The sequence below is a fragment of the Dendrobates tinctorius genome, unplaced genomic scaffold, assembly GCF_039654945.1.
Source record: "Dendrobates tinctorius isolate UK_male_01 unplaced genomic scaffold, ASM3965494v1 ptg000332l, whole genome shotgun sequence".
In the NCBI taxonomy this organism is placed as follows: Eukaryota; Metazoa; Chordata; class Amphibia; order Anura; family Dendrobatidae; genus Dendrobates; species Dendrobates tinctorius.
The window spans coordinates 15,800,438-15,822,279 of record NW_027361998.1 but is presented as its reverse complement, the minus strand read 5'-3'; the positions used below and the strand labels follow the sequence as shown (position 1 = coordinate 15,822,279).

Here is a 21,842-nt window from a genome sequence, read left to right as displayed (position 1 = left end):
GGGGTAAAGATGGCGCACAGAACAGTACAGGTGTGCAGGTAGTGCATGGCACAGGAGAGCAGGTGATGGGCAGCATGGCACAGGAGAGCAGGTGATGGGCAGCATGGCACAGGAGAGCAGCAGATCAAGCAAGGCACAGCAGGCCTGGTGACATGTAGCACGTTACGGGGGTGCAGGCGACGCACGGCACTGGAGTTCAAGTAATGACTGGTAATCACACAAGTAACTGTGCGCAGGCAACAAAGGTCACACCAGGTAACCAGGAGTGAATGTGAAGAGCGGCCGTACTGCATAAACCATGAGCACAGCACTGCTGCAGAGTTCATAACCCTTCTACTTGGAACAGAAACTGTGTCACTGCAGCCGCTGCGCGGACATGAGTCAGCAGCGATTAATAATGCAACCACACGGTGCACACAGCACCAGGCCGGACAGAGAAGGAAACTCCGCAACCAAACTAAAAAATACATCCAGATGTAACGACGGTGCGGAAAACACAACACCGCAGCTCAACGGCTCTGACTCTGAACATAAACTAAAAAGCATGAAAAAGCTAAAAAAATAAACAAAAAAAAAAAAAGGTTCCATAGCTCTTCTTATACAAAGAAGGAATCACCTGAACACAGGTAATGACGGAACCCGCACTTCTTACCACTTCATGTTTACGCCTTCTGCCTGGACGCCCGATCTTCTTCATGAACCCCCCAAGATCTTGCCTGTCCTCCTTACTCTTCTGTTCCTTGATATCTTCAGCCTAGAGGAAGAAATAAAAGCATCAACTACGATCCACAGGAGGACACGGAGGAGCAGTAATATAGTAATTATATTCTTGTACATAGGAGTAGTATTATAGTAGTTATATTCTTGTACATAGGAGCAGTATTATAGTAGTTGTATTCTTGTACATAGGGGGCAGTATTATAGTAGTTATATTCTTGTACATAGGAGCAGTATTATAGTAGTTATATTCTTGTACATAGGGGGCAGTATTATAGGTTATATTCTTGTACATAGGAGCAGTATTATAGTAGTTATATTCTTGTACATAGGAGCAGTATTATAGTAGTTATATTCTTGTACATAGGGGCAGTATTATAGTAGTTATATTCTTGTACATAGGGGCAGTATTATAGTAGTTATATTCTTGTACATAGGAGTAGTATTATAGTAGTTATATTCTTGTACATAGGGGCAGTGTTATAGTAGTTATATTCTTGTACATAGGGGGAAGTATTATAGTAGTTATATTCTTGTACATAGGAGTAGTATTATAGTAGTTATATTCTTGTATATAGGAGCAGTATTATAGTAGTTATATTCTTGTACATAGGGGCAGTATTATAGTAGTTATATTCTTGTACATAGGGGAAGTATTATAGTAGTTATATTCTTGTACATAGGAGTAGTATTATAGTAGTTATATTCTTGTATATAGGAGCAGTATTATAGTAGTTATATTCTTGTACATAGGGGCAGTATTATAGTAGTTATATTCTTGTACATAGGAGTAGTATTATAGTAGTTATATTCTTGTATATAGGAGCAGTATTATAGTAGTTATATTCTTGTACATAGGGGCAGTATTATAGTAGTTATATTCTTGTACATAGGAGCAGTATTATAGTAGTTATATTCTTGTACATAGGAGCAGTATTATAGTAGTTATATTCTTGTATATAGGAGCAGTATTATAGTAGTTATATTCTTGTACATAGGGGCAGTATTATAGTAGTTATATTCTTGTACATAGGAGCAGTATTATAGTAGTTATATTCTTGTATATAGGAGCAGTATTATAGTAGTTATATTCTTGTACATAGGGGCAGTATTATAGTAGTTATATTCTTGTACATAGGAGCAGTATTATAGTAGTTATATTCTTGTACATAGGAGCAGTATTATAGTAGTTATATTCTTGTATATAGGAGCAGTATTATAGTAGTTATATTCTTGTACATAGGGGCAGTATTATAGTAGTTATATTCTTGTACATAGGGGGCAGTATTATAGTAGTTATATTCTTGTGTATAGGGGCAGTATTATAGTAGTTAAATTCTTGTACATAGGGGGCAGTATTATAGTAGTTATATTCTTGTACATAGGGGCAATATTATAGTAGTTATATTCTTGTACATAGGGGCAGTATTATAGTAGTTATATTCTTGTACATAGGGGCAGTATTATAGTAGTTATATTCTTGTACATAGGAGCAGTATTATAGTAGTTATATTCTTGTACATAGGGGGCAGTATTATAGTAGTTATATTCTTGTACATAGGGGCAGTATTATAGTAGTTATATTCTTGTACATAGGAGCAGTATTATAGTAGTTATATTCTTGTACATAGGGGGCAGTATTATAGCAGTTATATTCTTGTACATAGGAGCAGTATTATAGTAGTTATATTCTTGTACATAGGAGCAGTATTATAGTAGTTATATTCTTGTACATAGGAGTAGTATTATAGTAGTTATATTCTTGTACATAGGGGCAGTATTATAGTAATTATATTCTTGTACATAGGGGCAGTATTATAGTAGTTATATTCTTGTACATAGGGGGCAGTATTATAGTAGTTATATTCTTGTGTATAGGGGCAGTATTATAGTAGTTAAATTCTTGTACATAGGGGGCAGTATTATAGTAGTTATATTCTTGTACATAGGGGCAGTATTATAGTAGTTATATTCTTGTACATAGGGGGCAGTATTATAGTAGTTATATTCTTGTATATAGGAGCAGTATTATAGTAGTTATATTCTTGTACATAGGAGTAGTATTATAGTAGTTACATTCTTGTATATAGGAGCAGTATTATAGTAGTTATATTCTTGTACATAGGGGGCAGTATTATAGTAGTTACATTCTTGTAAGTAGTTATATTCTTGTATATAGGAGCAGTATTATAGTAGTTATATTCTTGTACATAGGGGCAGTATTATAGTAGTTATATTCTTGTATATAGGAGCAGTATTATAGTAGTTATATTCTTGTATATAGGGGGCAGTATTATAGTAGTTATATTCTTGTATATAGGAGCAGTATTATAGTAGTTATATTCTTGTACATAGGGGCAGTATTATAGTAGTTATATTCTTGTATATAGGGGGCAGTATTATAGTAGTTATATTCTTGTACATAGGAGCAGTATTATAGTAGTTATATTCTTGTATATAGGAGCAGTATTATAGTAGTTATATTCTTGCATATAGGGGGCAGTATTATAGTAGTTATATTCTAGTACATAGGAGCAGTATTATAGTAGTTATATTCTTGTACATAGGAGCAGTATTATAGTAGTTATATTCTTGTACATAGGAGCAGTATTATAGTAGTTATATTCTTGTACATAGGAGCAGTATTATAGTAGTTATATTCTTGTACATAGGGGCAGTATTATAGTAGTTATATTCTTGTACACAGGGGGCAGTATTATAGTAGTTATATTCTTGTACATAGGAGCAGTATTATAGTAGTTATATTCTTGTACATAGGAGCAGTATTATAGTAGTTATATTCTTGTACATAGGGGACGACAGTATTATACTAGTTATATTCTTGTACATAGGGGCAGTATTATAGTAGTTATATTCTTGTACATAGGGGGCAGTATTATAGTAGTTATATTCTTGTACATAGGAGCAGTATTATAGTAGTTATATTCTTGTACATAGGAGCAGTATTATAGTAGTTATATTCTTGTACATAGGAGCAGTATTATAGTAGTTATATTCTTGTACATAGGAGCAGTATTATAGTAGTTATATTCTTGTACATAGGGGCAGTATTATAGTAGTTATATTCTTGTACACAGGGGGCAGTATTATAGTAGTTATATTCTTGTACATAGGAGCAGTATTATAGTAGTTATATTCTTGTACATAGGAGCGGTATTATAGTAGTTATATTCTTGTACATAGGGGACAGTATTATACTAGTTATATTCTTGTACATAGGGGCAGTATTATAGTAGTTATATTCTTGTACATAGGGGGCAGTATTATAGTAGTTATATTCTTGTACATATGGGGAGTATTATAGTTGTTATATTCTTGTACATAGGAGCAGTATTATACTAGTTATATTCTTGTACATAGGAGCAGTATTATAGTAGTTATATTCTTGTACATAGGGGACAGTATTATAGTAGTTATATTCTTGTATATAGGAGCAGTATTATAGTAGTTATATTCTTGTACATAGGGGACAGTATTATACTAGTTATATTATTGTACATAGGGGCAGTATTATAGTAGTTATGTTCTTGTATATAGGAGCAGTATTATAGTAGTTATATTCTTGTACATATGGGGAGTATTAAAGTTGTTATATTCTTGTACATAGTAGCAGTATTATACTAGTTATATTCTTGTACATAGGAGCAGTATTATAGTAGTTATATTCTTGTATATAGGAGCAGTATTATAGTAGTTATATTCTTGTACATAGGAGCAGTATTATAGTAGTTATATTCTTGTACATAGGGAGCAGTATTATAGTAGTTATATTCTTGTACATAGGAGCAGTATTATAGTAGTTATATTCTTGTATATAGGAGCAGTATTATAGTAGTTATATTCTTGTACATAGGAGCAGTATTATAGTAGTTATATTCTTGTACATAGGAGCAGTATTATAGTAGTTATATTCTTGTATATAGGAGCAGTATTATAGTAGTTATATTCTTGTACACAGGGGCAATTTTTATTATAAACCAAACATAAATACAATTATAATAAAACAAAAATCATCCAGTATTACAAAACACAAACCACTTAGGTAATATATACACAGCATTACATAATCAGATCATATTCATAAATAAATTAAAGTGTCCACACCTGGCGATGGAAAAAGAAAGTTAGAGAAAAAACAAAAAAAAACAAACATATTTTTCTAACTGAATTTTACGTTTCTCCATAATGTTATGTTTCTCGGACTCCTTCCAACTTCCAGTGATTTTATCCACCGGAGTTCTGACATAACCTGATTGGCGGCAGCGGTGTGATCGAACAGCTCATTGTGTAGTGACACCCGGGTTCTCATGTGCCAGTGATAGTATTTGATGACACTGATTATAATGTACATCGTCTCTCTGTTGATGTTACTACAGTGGAGGGGACACCATAGATTATGTCGGGATACTTTAGGGTCCGCAGTCTGGGGATTTTTAGATTATCTGACACTTCCTCCCAGATCTTCCTCCCTCCCCAGCAATCACATATAAAGTGCTCCATAGTTTCCTCCTGCTGACAACCAAGGGGACAATTCCGATCAGAGACACACAGATGTTTCAGGTTCCCTCTGACAAAGAGCCGACTATGCAGTGAAAGCCAAGTGACATCAAACAGTTTAGGAGGTAGCCGTTTCCCGTTTAGGAACCTAAGGCTTTCCTGCAGGGTGGTGGTGACACAATCTCTCAGGGCCAGTGGAGAGTAGAAGAAAGTCCTACATACACGAGCTTACAGGTCTCTTCTCGTACTGCTCTCAATGTAAGACTTCTCCAGTCCCCACCTCCTAACACACTTCAGACCATAGTCCAGATACTGGGGGAGGTGGTCACCTGTCCATCTCCTCCTCTTGAGACTGCCGCCTCGCACCCAAGATTCTGCAAAAGGCAATATCCAATACCTGATACTATTTACCCACAGGGAGCTACTGTTTGAGTCCATGTTCCCAAAATTCACCTTTAGAAACAAGGAGTCAAAGAAAACCCTTGGATTCAACATATCCAGCCCACCCTCTCTCCGCCGTAGGTATGTTATTCCCCTCTTTATTAGGTTCAACCTAATCCCCCACAAGAGCTGGAAGAACAGGCTGAGGAGCCTCGCCGAGAAAGATTCTGGCAAAGGGAAAGCGACAGAGACATACAAGAAAACGGGGACCAGGTACGTCTTCAACATTGTGACCCTTTCTCTGTAGGTCAGACTCCAGTTCTTCCATCGCTGAACCTTTGCATTTCCGGTTTCCAATTTCTCCTCCCAATTTAGCATGGCATTATCATCCCTCCCAAATTTAACCCCTAGGATCTTAATATGGGTGGAGGCTTTGGAAAACTGCGGCAGATGAAAGCTGGGCTCAGTATCTAATGTCCACAGAGCTTGGCTCTTTTCAAGGCCTCTGAGTAGCTTCTGATGGACGCAGATAACATCTGCACCTCACGAGGATTGGAGATCACCAGCGTCACATCATCCGCAAAGGCAACAACATTCAGAGGTGGGCAGTGAGGGACCGGCACCCCCTGAAAATCGCACTCCTGCAGTGACCTCAGAAACGGGTCTAGGGCAAAAACATACAGGAGCGGACTCATTGGGCAGCCCTGTCTCACCCCCGCCCCAACTCCAAAAGTGTCACCCTGCCAACCATTAATCAGAGGAAAGCTCACCGCCTCTCTGTACAACGTCTTCAGCCAATCCACAAATTGTCCCGGAATACCGTACTTTGACAAAGTGGCCCACAGATAGTCATGATCAACCCTGTCAAAGGCTTTAGCCTGGTCCAGACTAACAACATATCTCCCACACCGCAGAGCTTTACATCTCTCAAACATCTCTCGTATCGAGATGACTGCTCCAGAGATGTTCCGCCCTTTTACTGTGCCAAACTGAGAACCTGCCAACAGTGCCGGGGACAAACAGACTAATCTAGAAAACAGGATCTTTGCCAGAATCTTCCTGTCCACATTCAAGAGGGCAATCGGCCTCCAGTTCTTGATGTCGCTTGGCTCTTTACCTTTAGACAGCAGAATTAACGAGGACACTCTCATGGATGGAGGCATCAGGTGATTTTCTAGACAATTTCTATACACATCCACGAGAATTGGAGCCAGGAGGTCTCTGAATTTCTTATAAAATTCTGCCGTTATACCATCTGGACCTGGTCCCTTCTTCAGATATAACTTATCAATAGCCTCCTTAACTTCCTCCACCGTTAATTCTGCTGTCAAAGGAGAGAAGTCCAGATCATTAGTATCAGGCACTGGAGTTGCCTCCAAGAATTGAGCCATCTTATCTTTATCCAAAACTTTCCTCTGAAACAAGTCAGCATAGTAAGATCTCACCACCTCCAGGATACCCTCCCGTGAATCCTGCAATACACCCTGGGAGTCGGTGAGACCCGTGACCATTTTTTTGGCCACCCTCTCCCTGCAATTCTCAAAGGGACCAGGGGCCCCTAAGGATCCATAATCCCGTTCAAGAACCAGGGAGGTATACCTGCTATACTGATACTGCTTTATCTCAGATTTCAGCCGGTCGATCTTCACTTTGTCATCCCCGCCCACCGAATACAGTGACTCCAATTCTTTGCGCAGCTTTAGGTACTGGCTGTACTTATTCCTCCCTTTATTAACTGACAGTCTCTTTAAGAGGGATCTGATATCCTCCTTGACGTCCTCCCACCAGTCGGTCATGTTGTCATAGAAGTCAACCCTGTCTAGATGAAGCTGGATAAGGGAGTGAACACGGCTCTGAACATAGGCATCATCCAGGAGACTGGAATTGAGCTTCCACAACCCTCTACCAATGTCCGGACGGTTAGAGGAACCCAAAGAGAAGCACAAGGCGAGGTGATCAGAGTAAGGGACGACCTTCTCACTCAGGGCGCCGACAGCCTCAGTAGGACTGACAAAAGCAAAATCTATCCTACTGCTCCTGTTGGAACATGAATATGTGAATTTTGGCTGTCGCCCACCCTGTGTGAAAACGTCAGTCAGTCCTGCCTGCATTATGACGTTATGTAGGACCTTACCGTCCCTGGTCACTGCCCTGCCTGAGGAACAGTCACCTGATGTCATTATGGCATTAAAATCCCCCGCCATCACCACTGGAAGAGAAGTGAAGAGGTAAGGCTTGACGTCATTAAACAGCTGGATCCTGTCAGTCACTGTCTGTGGCCCATAGATGTTAATAAGCCGGAGTCGCCTCCCATGGATAGTGACTTCCAGGACCAGACATCTTCCCATGACCACCTCCGTCATCCTATGCACAGTCACATCATTGGTGTTAAACAGGACAGCGACCCCGGCGTAAGGCTCCACAGCCAGTGACCAGAAAGAAGGACCAGACCGCCATTCCCTCTCAGCCTCTCTCATAAGCCCCAGAGATGTCAGTCGTGTCTCCTGCAGGAAGATGACATCTGTGTCCAGATATTTGAGATGTTCATACACCACGTGTCTAGTTCTCCTCAGCTTAATGCTATTCACATTGCTCGAGGTCACTGTCAATGAGAACCCCGCCATCACAGCACAATAAAGAAGGAGCAGAGTAACAGCCATCATCATGAGTCAGAGATGTTCTGTCCACCACTGGTGTCCATGTCAGACTCTACCTGAGGGTCCACAGATAAGGGCTTCCGCTTTGTCGGAGGATGGTCCTCTATGTCCCTGTCACACTCAGCATCAACTTTCCTCAACTCTTCCTCATAATCGTCACCATTGGAGTCAGATAAAACTCCATACTTGTTGGACACGACCATCACTCCTGCAGAATTCTGAACCTTCTTACTAGCAGTCTGACCAGTGTCATATTCTGCCTCAGGTTTACGGGAGGAGGGGTTCTTTTTCTTCCTTTTATTATTATTAATGCTCCAGTCCTCAGATACAGACAGATGCTGAAGGGGGGGCTATCTGAGGCTGCTGGACCTGATGGACGACCTCCATGTTCCCCTCTGCACCCTGCTTCTCTGGTGCTGCCTGAGTGGACTCCTGGTGGGCATCTGAGCTGGTCAGCATCTCTCCTGACATTAAATCCTCCTCCTCATGTGTCCCTGCCACCACATCCTCATCCTCCTGAGCCTCTGCCCCTGCCATCACTAACTCATCAGGGAAGACTCTGCAGATGTTGTGCCAGGCGTCTGGACAGTCCCTGTGAGGGTGGCCCATCCTACCACAGAGGTTGCACCTGACGTCCCGGCAGTCTGCAGCGACATGGCCGATTGCCCCACACAGACTGCACTTCACCACAGTACAGGCGTTAGCCAGATGACCTTTCCCACCACATTTGAAGCACTTTCTGTGTTGCCCGGGATAATAACACCTTCCCTTCTCCCTCCCAATGAAGAAGGAGTTGGGTAAGTGGGCAGTGATATTATCATATTGTCGCAGTTTCACCAAGACCCGCCACCCCATTGTCCAGATGCCATCCTCATCTCTGACCTTGGTGAGTCCAGAGACGAGGTCACAGTGTCTCCGGAGCCACACCTCGATGTCCTGTGGAGGAACGGCCTCATTCCAGAAGGTGATATTCACTGTGACAGTGTCCGGCCTGGAGATAGGAACCAACACAAACTTATTCCAGCCCTCAGCATCTCTGAACTTGGGGTAATTGGCCCAGAATCTGTCCAGGTCAGACATGAGCTTGAAGCTGACCTCGTAGCCCTGCCTGTCCTGAAGATTAGACACTGCCAGTATCTCATTTGCCACAAACCCCATCTGGCCGCAGAGCAGCTCTCTCACCACATACCTGCGTTGTGGCAGATCCTCCTTGGCACCTATGTATTTAAACCGCACCACATTAATGCGCTTGAATGTCTGGCCGGTATACCTGGCGCTGGAAGTGAAGGATGGGGCGCCGCGGCTCCAGGCATTCCTGGGGGGCACCTGCCGGGTCACACTGGGCTGACTGACTGGGAGAGGGCCTGCAGCAGGGGGGGCTGTCACACCTTGTGGACTGGATGGCAAAGGGGGATAATCACACATATCATGCACATTATCATGAGCAGCATCGTTATTATCAGACAGTGCGACGTCCAATACAGAATATGAAACCCCTCCAACCCCCGACCCCATGGGCACAGTATCACCAGACACAGTCTGTGCTTCAGCCTCAGCAGCACAAACAGTCTCACATACACTGTCCTGCTCCTGTGTGGGGCACTCTGGGACCTGTGGTGCCTCTGCTGCAGTCTGAAGTGTGTGCTCCTGTTCACACTCGGCTGCCTCAGCCTCATCAGCACAAAACAGTCTCACATACACTGTCCTGCTCCTGTGTGGGGCATTCTGGGACCTGTGGTGCCTCTGCTGGAGTCTGCAGTGCATGCTCCTGTTCACACTCAGCTGCCTCAGCCTCATCAGCACAAAACAGTCTCACATACACTGTCCTGCTCCTGTGTGGGGCATTCTGGGACCTGTGGTGCCTCTGCTGGAGTCTGAAGTGCATGCTCCTGTTCACACTGAGCTTCCTGCTGCTGCAGCTGTTTTCCCTCCTGGAAGCAGAAGCGGGCAGCCTGTAACGCTGGCCGTGTCCGCTTTTGGGTGGTCCCGTCCTGAACATCAGGGGTCCTGGCCTCTACAGCACAGTCCTGCTTATAGGAGGCGAACCGCTCGCGGTTCCTGTAGGTCTCTGTCAGGGGCCCCATGCTCTCCAGCACAGACTCAGTGTCCTGCACAACACTCGCCAGCTGTACACCCAGTGTGTTCAGTCTCAGGTCATACGCCTCATTACTGGCAGGATTAGTGGTCTTTAGGCTATAGATGAAGTCTACCTCCATTTGCAGCGCTTTTTTTGCTGCTGTAACTCACCCAGTTTTCGGACAAGTCCCGGTATCTCATCCGCTAGCTGCAGCTCGGGTGCACGCGCCGGCCCCACAGGTTTAGTCTTGACCACGGGTACAGGGGTTTTGAAGACAGTCTTGTGCGGGTCCACCACGGATGGTTTTGTGGCTCCTTGGCTGGATGCAGGCTCCGCAGCAGGTTTATCGCTGCCACCTGACTGTGACCGTGTGCGTCCTGACCGCGCCATACTGCCATGCTGCTGTAGGTTCTCCTGGATTGTCTGCCTTTCCAAAGACGTCCGTCTCTGCCTGGAAGCAGGAGAGGTGATCTGCACAGCTGGGGCCGATCTCACCGGTGCACCTGGCAGGAGCTGCTTACTGACTGGGGAGCTACAAGACTTCACATTCTGCTGGATTCCATCACTCACTGACACATTTCCTTCTTGCTTCTTTGCTGGAACTGGAGAAGGTTTTCCTCCCAAAACTTTAGTCACAGCTTTTTCCTCCTTCACCAAACTGCTGCAGCTTTCACTCGCTGCATTCACTGGTCTCACAGTGGCTTTGGGATTAACATTCCCATTGGTAGAAGCCTGGGAGGCTAGTCCCAGTGTAGGCCGGGAAGCCTGGGCCTTGCCAGGGGAGCTTCCCCGCCCAGGGTGGCCCCTCCCCGGGATTGCTGCAGACATGAGGAGAACCACTGACACACAACCTCACAGCTAGGAGGCAGTATTATAGTAGTTATATTCTTGTACATAGGGGCAGTATTATAGTAGTTATATTCTTGTATATAGGGGCAGTATTATAGTAGTTATATTCTTGTATATAGGGGCAGTATTATAGTAGTTATATTCTTGTATATAGGGGCAGTATTATAGCAGTTATATTCTAGTACCTAGGGGCAGTATTATAGCAGTTATATTCTTGTACATAGGGGCAGTATTATAGTAGTTATATTCTTGTATATAGGGGGCAGTATTATAGTAGTTATATTCTTTTACATAGGGGCAGTATTATAGTAGTTATATTCTTGTACATAGGGGCAGTATTATAGTAGCTACATTCTTGTACATAGGGGCAGTATTATAGTAGTTATATTCTTGTACACAGGGGCAGTATTATAGTAGTTATATTCTTGTACATAGGGGCAGTATTATAGTAGTTATATTCTTGTACATAGGGGCAGTATTATAGTAGTTATATTCTTGTACATAGGGAGCAGTATTATAGTAGTTATATTCTTGTATATAGGGGGCAGTATTATAGTAGTTATATTCTTGTACATAGGGGCAGTATTATAGTAGCTATATTCTTGTACATAGGGAGCAGTATTATAGTAGCTATATTCTTTTACATAGGAGCAGTATTATAGTAGTTATATTCTTGTATATAGGGGGCAGTATTATAGTAGTTATATTCTTGTACATAGGGGCAGTATTATAGTAGTTATATTCTTGTACATAGGAGCAGTATTATAGTAGTTATATTCTTGTACATAGGAGCAGTATTATAGTAGTTATATTCTTGTACATAGGAGCAGTATTATAGTATATTCTTGTACATAGGAGCAGTATTATAGTAGTTATATTCTTGTATATAGCAGTATTATAGTAGCTATATTCTTGTACATAGGGGCAGTATTATAGTAGCTATATTCTTGTACATAGGGAGCAGCATTATAGTAGTTATATTCTTGTATATTGGAGCAGTATTATAGTAGTTATATTCTTGTACATAGGGGCAGTATTATAGTAGTTATATTCTTGTACATAGGGGGCAGTATTATAGTAGTTATATTCTTGTACATAGGGGCAGTATTATAGTAGTTATATTCTTGTGCATAGGGGCAGTGTGATGGTGTAATATGTTATGTGGATGTCATTTTTTGTATATTCCTATTTTTAACAATTCCAGTTATTTTCATAGTGTTTTTCTTATTACATTGTAAGCCTACAGCCTCACTGTATCTGTCTCTTGATGACCCCCTGTAGGGCATTAATCCCTAAGGCCTTTTGTTCTCCTCTGGGAGGTAACTTGTTTGACTACCCCTGGACAAGGAAGGGGGTGGGGGGGGGGAAGAACGGCAGCTGGACAAGTCAGTTCCGGTAGAGACAAGATGGTGAAAAGGCTGCATTTCAGAGAGAAGGACCCATTTTTATCCCACTGCTGCCACCAGTTGTCACGTGGTCCTTCTCTTTTATCACACAATCAACAGAGCCCACGAAGAGTGAACAATTCCAAGACCTTTATTCAGGCAAAAATACGAAAAGACTGCTCCCACAAATTGGCACTGTAACTCCCCAATGTCGTTCCCAAGGAGGATATCTGCAGGAAGTCCTCCCATAACTCCAATCCAACACAGTTTTTCTCCACAACTATAATCCAAACGCACAGAAGCTCGCTGTATATATTTGCGGGCTCCGCCCGCCAGGACAATGGGTATTCCCGGACCCTGGTAAATTCCCTCGAGTCGAACCACACGGTGGTCAGCGATAGTCAAGAATGCCCCCGTGTCTCTAAATCCTGACACTTTGTATCCATCAATAAAGACATCCTGCAGGTGGCGTTGCCGTTGCTCTGAGTAGCTTAAGGACAGAGGCCGGAGTCCGTACACGCCAGGAGAAGTATCTATGGTGCCGTGGTCGGTGGTCCACTCTGGTGGGGGTGGTGGTAGCTCTTCTTCAGGTGTGGTGGAATGTACAAGATGCACTGGACGAGGTGGGGCTGCGTGGTGCTCCCCCCGAATCCTGGAGGGACAGCCAGACTGCAAATGTCCAGGTTGCCCACACCCATAACACCTCCTCTCTGTGATACCCCCAGGTCGTGGTCGGAACTGTTGGGGCCTAGGATTGTGAGGCGTGATTGTCATCGGCTTGCGACTAGGTGGAAGGGCAGATATAATTGGAGGGGGACGTCTCAGATACCGGAATGCCCATCGTTCCCTATGTTCTAGAGCTCAGAGACCGTCTCGCCCAGTTAGCTACCTTCGCTAAAGAACATCAGCGAATGGCCCAGTCCAGACAAAAAACCTGGTATGACCGTAATGCCAGGAAGCGGGAATTTATGGAAGGACAGCAAGTGCTCATTACTGCTTCCCCTGCCAACAAGCTTCAAGCAGTGTGGGAAGGCCCTTATCAGGTTGTCAAGAAAATTAATGACACTATGTTATTGCCCTGGACTCTAGTGGTCGACGACAGAAAACCGTCCACATTAACATGCTGAAAGACTACCACGACCGATCTCTGCCTGTTCTAGCTGTCTGCCACCCCCCTAGTGATACCGCCGACGACGAGTATCTCCCAGATCTCCTCCAGGTTGCCCAAGCAGGAGGATCACTGGAACAAGTGCCCCTGGGCTCCCATTTATCGGATATACAAAAGGACTATATTGTCGCCGTACTAAGGCCGAGGGCTGCTGCTTTCTCCTCAAAGCCGGGGAAGACTACTCTCACCAGCCACCATGTGGAAACCCCCAGACAACGCCCCATCCAGCAGGCTGCCTACCGGGTTCCAGAGGCTGTTCAAGGCATAATAAAGAACGAACTGGAGGAGATGAAACAACTGGGAGTTATTCAGCCATCTCACAGTTCTTGGGCCTCTCCTGTCGTCCTGGTCCCCAAGAAGGATGGTACAACACGATTCTGCGTTGATTACAGACGACTAAATGATGCCACCAAGAGTGATGCTTATCCCATGCCCAGGATTGATGATCTATTGGATCGTCTGGCCAGTGCCCAATTTGTGACCACGTTAGACTTGAGCAAGGGGTACTGGCAGACACCCCTAACGGAGGACGCTCTGGAGCGCTCAGCCATCATTACCATTACTCCATTTGGGCTTTATGAGTTCCTGGGAATGCCCTTTGGGATGAAAACTGCCCCCGCTACTTTCCAGAGACTGGTGGATCGACTGTTACAACAATGTCAGGACTTTGCCTGTGCTTACTTAGACGACATCACCATTTTTAGCACAACCTGGGAGGAACATCTTAAACACTTGGGCATAGTGCTGGACTGTATCCTTACTGCAGGACTGACCATTCGCCCTGATAAGTGCCAAATAGGAATGGCTGAGGTGCAGTACCTCGGGCATAGAGTAGGGGGTGGGACACTAAGGCCAGAGCCTGCCAAGATGGAAGCCATTAGCAACTGATGTAGACCCCAGACTAAAAAGCAGGTACTTGCGTTTTTAGGAACTGCTGGTTACTATCACAAATTTGTTTCTAACTTCAGCACCTTGGCCAAGCCCATAACCGACCTGACCCGCAAGAACATGCCTAGGAATGTGACGTGGACGACGGCATGCGAGGATGCCTTTTCAGCGTTAAAGACTGCCCTCGTCACTGCTCCTGTCTTGGCTGCCCCGGATTATAAACGCAGGTTCCTCGTGCAGACAGATGCATCCACCTTTGGGATTGGGGCAGTACTTAGCCAAGTGAACGCCGCCGGAGAAGAACATCCTGTTGCTTTTGCCAGTCGGAAACTACTGGATCGGGAAGTTGCCTATGCCACTATTGAAAAGGAGTGCTTTGCCATCGTATGGGCGCTAAAAAAATTGCAGCCCTACTTGTATGGCAGAGACTTTACGATTGTTACAGACCACAACCCCCTCACATGGCTGAACCGCGTATCAGGGGACAATGGAAGATTGCTGCGGTGGAGCTTGTCCTTACAACCCTACAGCTTCTCCATCCAATACAAGCGAGGAAGCCAACACCAGAACGCCGATGGACTGTCTCGACAAGAAGAACCATAGGCTCCCCAGGCCGACCTACCCCTGCCACTGTACAAGGAACTATAAATAACTGAGCAATGTGGACTAAAGTGAGCAGGCCAGAGGTCTGTGTAGACCTCATGGCGTGCTCACTTATTATGGGGGAGGGGGGGGGAGGTTGTGATGGTGTAATATGTTATGTGGATGTCATTTTTTGTATATTCCTATTTTTAACAATTCCAGTTATTTTCATAGTGTTTTTCTTATTACATTGTAAGTCTACAGCCTCACTGTATCTGTCTCTTGATGACCCCCTGTAGTGCATTAATCCCTAAGGCCCTTCGTTCTCCTCTGGGAGGTAACTTGTTTGACTACCCCTGGACAAGGAAGGGGGTGGGGGGGAGAACGGCAGCTGGACAAGTGAGTTCCGGTAGAGACAAGATGGTGAAAAGGCTGCATTTCAGAGACAAGGATCCATTTTTATCCTCTGGTGCTAGAGTTTTGGATTCTCGTTTCCCTGGACATTTTATCCTGATACTGGACTGCATTCTTATTCTGGACTATCTTATCCTTTGTGTGGTGGACTGAATATGGACCTTTTCGTATTTTTGCCTGAATAAAGGTCTTGGAATTGTTAACTCTTCGCTGGCTCTGTTGATTGTGTGATACCAGAGAAGGACCCCGTGACAGGCAGTATTATAGTAGTTATATTCTTGTGCAGTCGCATCTCCGTTACTTTGAGTTATTCAGTAAGGTGTCCATCCTGCAGCCTCGCTTGCTCAGTCTTCTTCCCCATGTGTTTGGCAAGCAGGGTGTTTCACACTCGTGCAAACTCACTTCCAGCCATCATCCATGTCTGGCCTCCACCTTCACACATTTCCCATTTCCAGGGAGGCCTCTCTGTTCTCTCACACTCCGCTTCGACTTTTGGCTCTTCACCAGAAAAATCTCTGCGGCACTGTGGAGTCAAATCAGGTAACAGAAGCCTCAGAGAGGCCAAAGGAAACCAGCGTGCAGCTTGTAAAACATCCAGCTCCAAGAGCAGCGCTCATGTATCAGGAAGAGAAGCGCCAGCTGTAATACGTACTGTGTACAGAAAAGCATGCAGAGACTAACAGAAGAGTGCAGAGAATGCAGAGGACAGAAGCAGCAACTCCAGAGAAAAGAAGCTTCACCACCCAATAGTGCACGCGTGCATGGAGACAGAATCATAGAGAAACCAGGAGAGGACAGAAGGAACAGACACCGAACCATAGAGAAACCGGGAGAGGACGGAAGGAACAGACACCGAACCATAGAGAAACCGGGAGAGGACAGAAGGAACAGAGACAGAACCAAAGAGAAACCGGGAGAGGACAGAAGAAACAGACACCGAACCATAGAGAAACCGGGAGAGGACAGAAGAAACAGACACCGAACCATAGAGAAACCGGAAGAGGACAGAAGGAAGGGACACCGAACCATAGAGAATCAAGGAGAGGACAGAAGGAACAGACACCGAACCATAGAGAATCAAGGAGAGGACAGAAGGAACAGACACCGAACCATAGAGAAACCGGGAGAGGACAGAAGGAACAGACACCGAACAATAGAGAAACCAGGAGAGAACAGAAGGAACAGACACCGTACCATAGAGAAACCGGGAGAGGACAGAAGGAACAGACACCGAACCATAGAGAAACCAGGAGTGGACAGAAGGAACAGACACCGTACCATAGAGAAACCGGGAGAGGACAGAAGGAACAGACACCGAACCATAGAGAAACCAGGAGTGGACAGAAGGAACAGACACCGTACCATAGAGAAACCGGGAGAGGACAGAAGGAACAGACACCGAACCATAGAGAAACCAGGAGAGAACAGAAGGAACAGACACCGAACCATAGAGAAACCAGGAGTGGACAGAAGGAACAGACACCGTACCATAGAGAAACCGGGAGAGGACAGAAGGAACAGACACCGAACCATAGAGAAACCAGGAGTGGACAGAAGGAACAGACACCGTACCATAGAGAAACCGGGAGAGGACAGAAGGAACAGACACCGAACCATAGAGAAACCAGGAGAGAACAGAAGGAACAGACACCGAACCATAGAGAAACCAGGAGAGGACAGAAGGAACAGACACCGTACCGTAGAGAAACCAGGAGAGGACAGAAGGAACAGACACCGAACCATAGAGAAACCGGGAGAGGACAGAAGGAACAGACACCGAACCATAGAGAATCAAGGAGAGGACAGAAGGAACAGACACCGAACCATAGAGAAACCAGGAGAGGACAGAAGGAACAGACACCGTACCATAGAGAAACCGGGAGAGGACAGAAGGAACAGACACCGAACCATAGAGAAACCGGGAGAGGACAGAAGGAACAGACACCGAACCATAGAGAATCAAGGAGAGGACAGAAGGAACAGACACCGAACCATAGAGAATCAAGGAGAGGACAGAAGGAACAGACACCGTACCATAGAGAAACCGGGAGAGGACAGAAGGAACAGACACCGTACCATAGAGAAACCGGGAGAGGACAGAAGGAACAGACAACGAACCATAGAGAAACCGGGAGAGGACAGAAGGGACAGATACCGAACCATAGAGAAACCGGGAGAGGACAGAAGGAACAGACACCGTACCATAGAGAAACCGGGAGAGGACAGAAGGAACAGACAACGAACCATAGAGAAACCGGGAGAGGACAGAAGGAACAGACACCGAACCATAGAGAATCAAGGAGAGGACAGAAGGAACAGACACCGAACCATAGAGAAACCAGGAGAGGACAGAAGGAACAGACACCGTACCATAGAGAAACCGGGAGAGGACAGAAGGAACAGACAACGAACCATAGAGAAACCGGGAGAGGACAGAAGGGACAGATACCGAACCATAGAGAAACCGGGAGAGGACAGAAGGGACAGATACCGAACCATAGAGAAACCGGGAGAGGACAGAAGGAACAGACACCGTACCATAGAGAAACCGGGAGAGGACAGAAGGAACAGACACCGAACCATAGAGAAACCGGGAGAGGACAGAAGGAACAGACACCGAACCATAGAGAATCAAGGAGAGGACAGAAGGAACAGACACCGAACCATAGAGAAACCAGGAGAGGACAGAAGGAACAGACACCGTACCATAGAGAAACCGGGAGAGGACAGAAGGAACAGACAACGAACCATAGAGAAACCGGGAGAGGACAGAAGGGACAGATACCGAACCATAGAGAAACCGGGAGAGGACAGAAGGAACAGACACCGTACCATAGAGAAACCGGGAGAGGACAGAAGGAACAGACACCGAACCATAGAGAAACCGGGAGAGGACAGAAGGAACAGACACTAAACAATAGAGAAACCAGGAGAGGACCAAAGGAACAGACACCAAACCATAGAGAATCAAGGAGAGGACAGAAGGAACAGACACCGAACCATAGAGAAACCAGGAGAGGACAGAAGGAACAGACACTGTACCATAGAGAAACCGGGAGAGGACAGAAGGAACAGACACCGAACCATAGAGAAACCGGGAGAGGACAGAAGGAACAGACACCGAACCATAGAGAATCAAGGAGAGGACAGAAGGAACAGACACCGAACCATAGAGAAACCAGGAGAGGACAGAAGGAACAGACACCGTACCATAGAGAAACCGGGAAAGGACAGAAGGAACAGACACCGAACCATAGAGAAACCGGGAGAGGACAGAAGGGACAGATACCGAACCATAGAGAAACCGGGAGAGGACAGAAGGGACAGATACCGAACCATAGAGAAACCGGGAGAGGACAGAAGGAACAGACACTGTACCATAGAGAAACCGGGAGAGGACAGAAGGAACAGACACCGAACCATAGAGAAACCGGGAGAGGACAGAAGGAACAGACACCGAACAATAGAGAAACCAGGAGAGGACCAAAGGAACAGACACCGAACCATAGAGAATCAAGGAGAGGACAGAAGGAACAGACACCGAACCATAGAGAAACCAGGAGAGGACAGAAGGGACAGACACAGAACCATAAAGAAACCAGGAGAGGACAGAAGGGACAGATACCGAACCATAGAGAAACCAGGAGAGGACAGAAGGAACAGACACCGAACAATAGAGAAACCAGGAGAGGACCAAAGGAACAGACACCGAACCATAGAGAATCAAGGAGAGGACAGAAGGAACAGACACTGAACCATAGAGAAACCAGGAGAGGACAGAAGGAACAGACACCGAACCATAGAGAAACCGGGAGAGGACAGAAGGAACAGACACTGAACCATAGAGCATCAAGGAAAGGACAGAAGGAACAGACACCGAACCAAAGAGAAACCGGGAGAGGATGGAAGGAACAGACACCGAACCATAGAGAAACCAGGAGAGGACAGAAGGAACAGACACCGAACCATAGAGAAACCAGGAGAGGACAGAAGGGACAGACACAGAACCATAAAGAAACCAGGAGAGGACAGAAGGGACAGATACCGAACCATAGAGAAACCAGGAGAGGACAGAAGGAACAGACACCAAACCATAGAGAAACCAGGAGAGGAGAGAAGGAACAGACACCGAACCATAGAGAAACCAGGAGAGGACAGAAGGGACAGACACCGAACCATAGAGAAACCAGGAGAGGACAGAAGGGACAGACACAGAACCATAGAGAAACCAGGAGAGGAGAGAAGGAACAGACAACGAACCATAGAGAAACCAGGAGAGGACCGAAGGAACAGACAACGAACCATAGAGAAACCAGAATAAAAATGAAAGGAACAGAGACAGAAACATAGAGCGTAGACAGATGAGGGAACACAGAGGATGGTGTGCAGGCCAAGGACAGTAATAAGAGGAGCTCACACTAGGTTATTTTTCCCCCACTTAGAAGACCCCGTACACTGACGAGTGATTCTTGCTGTGAGTCTGTAAGACGGGCCGGCGGTATAAAATAACTGTGGACTAAGGTGACCCGCTCGGTGCACAGGCCGCCTTTATTCTCCAGCTTATAGCAGCATTGGCTGGTGACGTGTAGATATCTGGATAATGGAAAACACATGTGATGGTTAATGGAGCGGGGGTACGGCAGTGGTGAGCCCCGCGGTGAGTCTGGCAGCGGTGTCACACATCTGGCCGTCTCCTCCACCCACCACCTCCTACACTTGTAGGGCTTGGAGAAAGCCTGATGCCACAAATTAAGACGCCATTAATAGGAGAGCACAAGTGAGCGGAGTCTGTGTCGCCCTCATACTGAGCACAGGAGCATGGCTTCCATATACAGTTACAGTTAGGTCCATATATATTTGGACAGAGACAACATTTTTCTAATTTTGGTTCTAGACATTACCACAATGAATTTTAAACAAAACAGTTCAGATGCAGTTGAAGTTCAGACTTTCAGCTTTCATTTGAGGGTATCCACATTAACATTGGATGACGGGTTTAGGAGTTTTGGCTCCTTAACATGTGCCACCCTGTTTTTAAAGGGACCAAAAGTAATTGGACAATTGACTCCAAGGATATTTCATGGACAGGTGTGGGCAATCCCTTCCTTATGTCATTCTCAATTAAGCAGATAAAAGGCCTGGAGTTGATCTGAGGTGTAGTGCTTGCATTTGGAAGGTTTTGCTGTGAAGGAAACATGCGGTCAAAGGAGCTCTTGATGCAGGTGAAACAAGCCATCCTTATGCTGCAAAAACAGAAAAAACCCATTCGAGAAATTGCTACAACATTAGGAGTGGCAAAATCTACAGTTTGGTACATCCTGAGAAAGAAAGCAAGCACTGGTGAACTCATCAATGCAAATAGACCTGGACGCCCACGGTACCTTGTACCTGGTAGAAGCAGGTTCTGACCTAGAACCCATGTCCAGAGCTGGAGATACGGCGTGCAAGAAGGACTGCGCCATTTTCTAAACATAGTGCTCCCCTCTTAAGATCTGCACCATTCCAGTGACAACAGGTATAGTAACTTTCTTTGGTTTATCCCTTTTAGTTTTATGTGACTGTTGTGAGGTAGCGCTGTCATTCAAGTAGGGGATACTCGCTTAGCCGCCACAAAACCAGATCCGGCACGGGTTTTCCACAAAACAATCATAGTCCCTTTGGTTTATTCAGCATCATAAATCAGCACAGCAACAGAAAACAGCATATAGTTAGCATAGCGTCCATTACAGAGTTTCCTTCTGTTATCCTGTAGTCATATAAGTTATGCACTGTTCAATGCGCAGGCTTCCTAGCCCCAAGTTATCTCACCCTGTCAGGGTTTCCTCAGGCTGCTTCACCATGCTGCACACGTTCATTCCCTCCAGGGAACTAACATGCACACGTCGCCATTACTCACAGCCACTTCACAGGCTGTTAGCCAGGAAGCCCCATCTCAGCGGGACCTTCCACACTGGACCAACCGGGTCCCAGCATTCACCACATGTGACCTATCCTGGCCACCTTATAAGGACCGTAGCCACACCCACCGGGCCACATGGCTATGACCTCATCACAGGTCCTTGAACCATTCACACATTTTTATCACAACGTTCTCAAACACACCCCCTGGGTGGGTTTGTAGGTAACTGGGTCCGCCCGTCTCCCCAGCTACCTGGAGACTTCTCCCTGACACATTAAAACAACACCTCAGCAATATCATTGCTGAT

General features: G+C 45.3%; 1 protein-coding gene across 2 annotated transcripts in view; it reads right to left on the bottom strand.

The window, feature by feature from the left end:
• DNMT3A (DNA methyltransferase 3 alpha) overlaps positions 1-21,842 on the bottom strand; it is a 243,543-nt gene that overhangs the window by 188,733 nt on the left and 32,968 nt on the right. For both annotated transcript variants that reach the window (XM_073562042.1, XM_073562041.1), the window contains exon 3: positions 653-754. In XM_073562042.1, coding sequence (XP_073418143.1) covers positions 653-754 — 102 coding nt within the window. The remainder of the gene's footprint in view (positions 1-652; positions 755-21,842) is intronic.